Source organism: Rhagoletis pomonella, unplaced genomic scaffold (assembly GCF_013731165.1).
Source record: "Rhagoletis pomonella isolate Grant_MI unplaced genomic scaffold, Rhpom_1.0 Rhpom_scaffold_00013, whole genome shotgun sequence".
Lineage (NCBI taxonomy): Eukaryota > Metazoa > Arthropoda > Insecta > Diptera > Tephritidae > Rhagoletis > Rhagoletis pomonella.
Genome location: NW_023458567.1, coordinates 325236 through 331381, shown reverse-complemented (window position 1 = coordinate 331381; position 6146 = coordinate 325236). Strand labels below are relative to the sequence as shown.

The 6146-nt window shown below is 38.5% G+C and overlaps 1 protein-coding gene across 4 annotated transcripts; it reads right to left on the bottom strand.

The window, feature by feature from the left end:
• Window positions 1-609: 609 nt before the first annotated feature.
• LOC118748406 lies at window positions 610-5707 on the bottom strand. Of its 4 annotated transcripts, XM_036482793.1 has the most exons (7): window positions 5415-5707; window positions 4567-5363; window positions 3677-4446; window positions 3203-3461; window positions 2962-3128; window positions 2595-2820; window positions 610-2349 (listed from the first exon to the last, which is right to left on the bottom strand). In XM_036482793.1, the coding sequence occupies exons 2-7, from the start codon at window positions 5128-5130 to the stop codon at window positions 1153-1155; spliced, it is 3183 nt and encodes a 1060-aa protein (XP_036338686.1). In that variant the 5' UTR covers window positions 5131-5363; window positions 5415-5707; the 3' UTR covers window positions 610-1152. The 4 variants fall into 4 exon arrangements, with proteins under 4 accessions (XP_036338686.1, XP_036338685.1, XP_036338687.1 ...); XM_036482792.1 differs by having other exon boundaries at window positions 4567-5707; XM_036482794.1 differs by having other exon boundaries at window positions 3001-3128; window positions 4567-5706.
• Between the last annotated feature and the right edge of the window lie 439 nt (window positions 5708-6146).

Below are 6146 nucleotides of genomic sequence, written 5' to 3'. Positions count from 1 at the left end.
TTTTTTGATGTTGGGTTGCACCGCGCCTTAACCCGAGCCCTGCGGAATGGTAGCGTGTACTGCTAAACACTACACCACAGCGGCCGCTACTTATACTCCCCAGAAAAACACTAAAAATGTCTGAACTCTGGAAAGATTGTGAGAACCTGATTTGGAGCCACCCTTGCATTCTATCGCGTATTCAAATTCTTTCGTAAAAATTTTATTCAAAAAAAGAATTAATTGCAATTTTTTCAATTTTAGAGAGGAATCTGTACTTTCCCCCCTGTGCGACACGCCTTAACCGTCTCTAATCGGGACCAAAATTTATATGTGATATCTGTGACCGTGGTATTACCGATTGAGGGGGTGAGACTGAAAAAGATCGTTCATTTAATTTTTAAGGACCACCCTAATGGTGTTATTAAACTACATTATTTTAGTTAAAAAAAAACATATTTGTATGAAAAACATTGCCAATGTTAAAAAAATTACAGCATTCTCAATTTTATTACTAACTCTGGTTGGCACCTGATTGATTCAAAGTAAAAATTGATTGACGTCAGCTCGTTCATAATCCAAGAGCAATTCTCTACGCCTCGAATATCTCCAGTAAAAAAAAAAAATCCATTACATAAAAACAAAAATTTGCAATTACGTCTACAATTTATTGCGATTGTAAAACTGCAACTCAAATTATTACAGGTTAATATTACAAACTTCATTTTTAAGGATATTAATGCTAATAATTATAATAAATCGATAAGACTTGAGTAACTACATATATACTCAGCTGAAGAAAACTTAGCTAACTGTTCAAAGTTTGCGAATGAGTGTGATTGTAACGAGTTTGGGAATTTTGCGCCAGCTGTTTATCTGTGCTGTGCAAGCTAAAATGTAATGATACGAAGTGTGGTTTTAAGCCAATCAAATTATTTCCCAAATAATAACAACTCTCCAATTAAATAAAACAGGATGAACTTTGCATATATTGTACACAAGCAATTCTTATAAATTGGCTTTCAAAGTCGGATAAATTTAATAATCCGGAATTAGAATGCGAATGCTGCAGATCTTCGGAATCATTCCCCCATCTCATTTTGTTAGTATAACCAACTTCTATTTTCATGGTATAAAAGTTAGAATGCCTATTTTCAGTTATTCATTAAGCTTTCACTCAACTAGCTGCTGCTTACACGTTGCATGATACGGCACTTTTACAATTGTAAATTTAGTTTTCGGCAAATTGTCGCCCAGTATGGATTCTACTTTGTCTAATGGTAGAATTTCAATTTGTGGGACATCGCTAAGGACTGATTCGTCCCTGGCGTTTTCTCTCTCCTCATCATCTTCGTCTTCATCGTCTGCAGCTGGTGCTCCGGGCACAGGTTTTAGGACCGGAATGCATTCATCAAAGTGATGTTTCTCCTTTTTAGTAGATTCTTCGCATTGATCAACGTATAAAGCGGTTACCCGCAACAGCTCAACTGTTACTCCCCACGTGAACACCTTCAATGTGGAAGCCACTTGCTGTACGGCATTCAAAACAATATGATTTGTCGTAGCTGATTGCGAAATATATGTCGGTATGATCAGCAACTTCCGAATGTTAGTACAAAGTTGCAATTTTTCATCAAATCCAGACTTAATATCGAAGTTTACAAGCTCTAGCTGTGAAAGCTCCTCAAGTTGTGCCACAGCGTCTAGTATTTCAAGAGTACAACAGTTGGTTTCTTGTCCATTCTCGAGACGTAAGCGTCGAAGATTCTTTAATTTGGGAAGTACAACCTTTGCGAACGTGGGATCAAAGTCACCACATTCACCCAACTCCAGTGAACGCAAATTCACTAATTCACCAATTACTTCCACACCTTTCGACCCCAACTCACGCACAGATGTTAAAGATAGTTGGTTTAGTTTAACAAGTGCTTGCAGTGACTGCAAATTGCCTGTAATTACGCCTGGCTCGCATGTTCTCAGACGCAACTCTTCTAGACGCGTTAGCATTCCAATGTGCTCTAGACTTATAGAATCATCATTAATGGCAACGGCATTTAAAATGCGCAAATTTTTGTTGCTTTGAAATAAACTTTCAACAATGCGAGCAGAGCAACGACATAAATCGATTATTTCCAAGGAACAAACAGTTCCTATATGCTCGGAAAAGTCTTGCCACATCTCTTCACCACGTGTGCTAGACACTAACATTTTCCTTAGATCTAAATGCTTTGTTTCACCACGACGTAGTGCAGCGGCAAAACCTGCCCAACTGCTAACTCTAGAGTTTTTCATTCGAACAGTTTGCCAGAGAGATGTATCCTTAGCAGCGAGATGCCAGAGTTTACATACAGATGCAGCGCGTGGACGTTCCTGTAACAAAAACATAAACATATTAGTCGACTATGTAAACGGTATGTTTTATACAATTGTATAAAATGATTCATTACAGTGGAGTGATTACATGGCAGTTATATTGCGAGTGACGAAGATTAAAAATGGGTCACATCATCACTTCCCTCTTTTGTATTGTGATTCTAGTTTTTAGATGCCACTCGCAATATTTATTGATTGCAAAATTTATATATATAAAACAGATTTATTGCACAGTTACTCACATGTATTTTCAAGTACTTAAGAATACATAGTAATGCATCATAAGCAAATGATACATTAGCGAAAAAGTTTGTTGCAAAAACTTTATTCGATTGATCTACTGTAGTTTGAGCGGCTGGAATGCTATGTGCCAGAACAGGTGCATCTAAAGAAGCTGCAGATGTCTTACGATTGTTTCGGATACTTTCGTTAATTTGCTTCAAATCATTTTCAATATCATTGACATGTCTGCAAGTTAAAAGAAGCGGATTAATATTTTTCTTATCAATCATGTAGACCTAAAAGTGGGATTGGATTTCTCGCTCTCGTATTTATGATAGGAATTAGGGATAAGTTGTGTTTTGGGACACAATACACTCGCACACTCACTCAGTTGGGGGAGCAATAGGTTTGGCAACCATCACATACTTTTTCCCTTTCACTACTGCAATGGTTTGTGGATACTTGTTTTCTAGACGTATAGGACGACCGATAGTTGGTTTCCGTGTAGTCGCTAATTTTGTTCCAGATGAAGCCTCTGAAACCGGCACACAAGCCTACAATATAAAAGAAAACAGTCAAATGCCATGAGAAATCTAACGATAATTTAGGCATTATATCCAGTAGTCACCTCGCAGAAATATTCACGTCCCTTCGATAGAGCACCACCTTCTCCAGCAATACAATATTCGCTACTTGAACGGCTTAAGCCGACACATTCGTGATGGAATAGACAAAGGCATTTAAAACATTTAAGTTGTGGTACTTGTCCAGATGCTCGTGAACATTTGATTGTGCACGGTTCAAGTGTTGAACGGGAATTCAGATTATTAGCCGGTCCAGCGCTTGCATTGGCGGTTGTAACAGTCACACTTGTGCTGACAGATCCCCTTAAAACCAGAAGTCATACTTTCTAATATAAGTTTCTAGTACAACGAAAAGTGAGCAAATTCTACTCAAATCCAAAATAAGTATAAAAATAAATTTCATCAGATATAAACGCCGAAAAGTGCCAGAAGAAACTACATACGTGCATATGCTTATTCACAATTAACGAGAGCGAGCTATAACTAAAGCATAATTAATACAAAACTTAAATACTCACTTTTTAGTTTTAGCGCTTTTATGGCTTGCACCGCTACTGGAGCTGGCATGTCGACTACTTGGTGGCGTCCCAGGAGTGCCATGGCTTGTATATCTACTCGAAGCATTGCCACTAAGCAAGGCGTTATTTACTTTAAGCGCCCGCGTCGGTGTCCAACCTTGGGGAGGTGGGCTGGCGCCTTTCGGACCTTTGGGCTTAGATATTCGCTTACCGATGTTCGTAGGGGTTGGTGCCGCTGCTAGGGCCGTGGCTGATGCTGATGCGCGGCCAGAAGGCTTTGCACTTCGCACTATCTCGAATTCTGACCCAACGCCAAGTGGCTCACGAACGAAACTGAAATTATCTATGGTTAGATCACCTTCAAGTAAGGGTATAATGTCACCCCTTGTACGCAATTTTTTTCCACCAGGTGTTATAAAGTACACGTCAGCTTTATCTTTACTTGATTCCATATTAGCGCGCCAAACCAATTCACGCTTCCAACCGTATTCGAACGGCTTCTTGTAAAAATCATCTTGAGCAGACAATGGTTTTTTGCTGACACTGTTTCCTACTTGTGTGCCAGAATTTGACAAGCTAGAAATTTGAGGATCCGCTTCTGTTTTTGATTCTATTTCTTCGGTATCTGCCACTATATGTTCAGAGCGCTGCTCTAAGGAGAGTTCCTCTTTTTTAGATTTTTTTTCGATATTAATAGTATCGACTTGAGAAATTTTGGGTGACTGTTGCGATTTTGGCGACGCCAGTGATGGAGAGGTTTCGCCTGATTTCTAAGGAATTGATGTAGAAATAAAGGTTTGATGAACAAAATTGAGTAAAAAATTTCCTATTTCTACACAAGCCACTAATACTAAGCCAATATCAATATCCATATGTTAATATTTACTTACATGCTTTATTTTTTTTGAAGGACGAGGGGAATTATCCGGGCTTTCATGCACTACATTCTCTTCAGATTCTTTTGAGAATGAGGCGAATTCCGCTTTTACGAGTTTCGCCTCCCCGCTTTTCTCATCAAACCCTAATAAGCATTCATTTGATCCAGAACTTCGAATTTCATACCGCTTACGTTTGAGTGAAACATTAATAGCATTAATTTTCATCATTTCTTTATCTGCCGAGCTAGCCGTTAATGTTTGGGAAACAGATGCTCCTCCATCACGGCTGTCTTCATCCTCCGTTCCCGATACTTCTAATTTTAGAGCTGATTCTGAATACAGTGAATCGTCTTCATTTTTATCGTCGGAATGTATTTCTCCAGTATTTTGTTCCGGCGGTGGTTCTAGCTCGGGTGGATCTCCTACGTTGTCGGCTGTAGCAGTAGCCTTCGTGTCATTACGTCGCCCAATGTGACTGGCTGTACGAGCGCCGCCATTCTCTGCTAACCAGCGTGGTGACGCTGCATGTCCAACTGGTGTATCTCCAGACACCATAGCAGCATCATCCACTTCCATTCTAATATGATGAAAACTTTGTTTCCTTTTCGGTGAAATCTTCGGGAAATTTTCTGGCGCGACCGCTTGTTAATTCTCGTATTATATTTCTTGCATTCACTGCCTACAACAAAGGCAATGGAAGGTGCTGACACTAATGCTAATCTTTGACGTTTCCTTTGCCTGCTTTTGCACGAATATGAGGTTAGGTTTTGTTTGCGACGTTACGCTTTTCGTTGTCCACTTTTTGCCTTCTGTTTTGAGATGCTATTACTTGAGTCCAAAGCAATATAAATGTTTCTTACACTTATTTATATGAATGTTGTTTACGTGTTGATAACTCTCTTGGCCAAATTAAAACTAAATACACATATTTTTCATCGCGCCATGTAAAAATACATATCTTTGTAAATTTGACGGCTATGATGCGAAAACAAACGGTTCACTCGAATTCACGCTCTCTGTTGTTCTTCGACGCTTCTTTTCAGTGCTGCCACCACTGCCTTGCCACAAAAAAACTAACCCAACCGACGTTAGCACTTCGTCTGTATAAATATTAAAATTTTTGTATTGCAATCGATAGTTGGTCGATTGTTCTTTACTGTTCGTCCGTTTTTAACGTTTGTTCGTTAGCCACAAATTATTAATTTATTTTTAAATTTTTTCTTGACGTTATTCCTACATCTATTATTATTATTATTATTGCAATCGTTAGTTCGTTTATTGTTCTTAATTGTTCATGAATTTTTAACGTTTGTTCCTCAACCAAACATTTTTTACATCTCATTATTTTCGTTTGTTATCTTCGACATTTTGAGGATTCTCGGGACTCGGTAGTTGCGGAATTATTTGGGCCTCGATTTTCGGGACTATTTCGGTATTTTCGAGACTACTTCGAAATTTTCAGCATTTTCCGGATTCCGTTTTAAGGGAAATTAAAGCACCTTGCTCCTGGAGTGAATTCCTTGTAAATAGCGTTTTAAATTTCTGAAAAAATTTGTTTTTATAAAAAATAAATGAAAAGAATACTTTTAAAA

Coding starts and splice junctions, on each gene's coding strand:
- LOC118748406 (XM_036482792.1), bottom strand. CDS start 5,130: ATGGAAGTGGATGATGCTGCTATGGTGTCTGGAGATACACCAGTTGGA. Junction 3,129..3,202: donor GACGTGAATATTTCTGCGAG/GTGACTACTGGA, acceptor TTTATATTGTAG/GCTTGTGTGCCGGTTTCAGA. Junction 2,821..2,961: donor CCTATTGCTCCCCCAACTGA/GTGAGTGTGCGA, acceptor TTTAACTTGCAG/ACATGTCAATGATATTGAAA.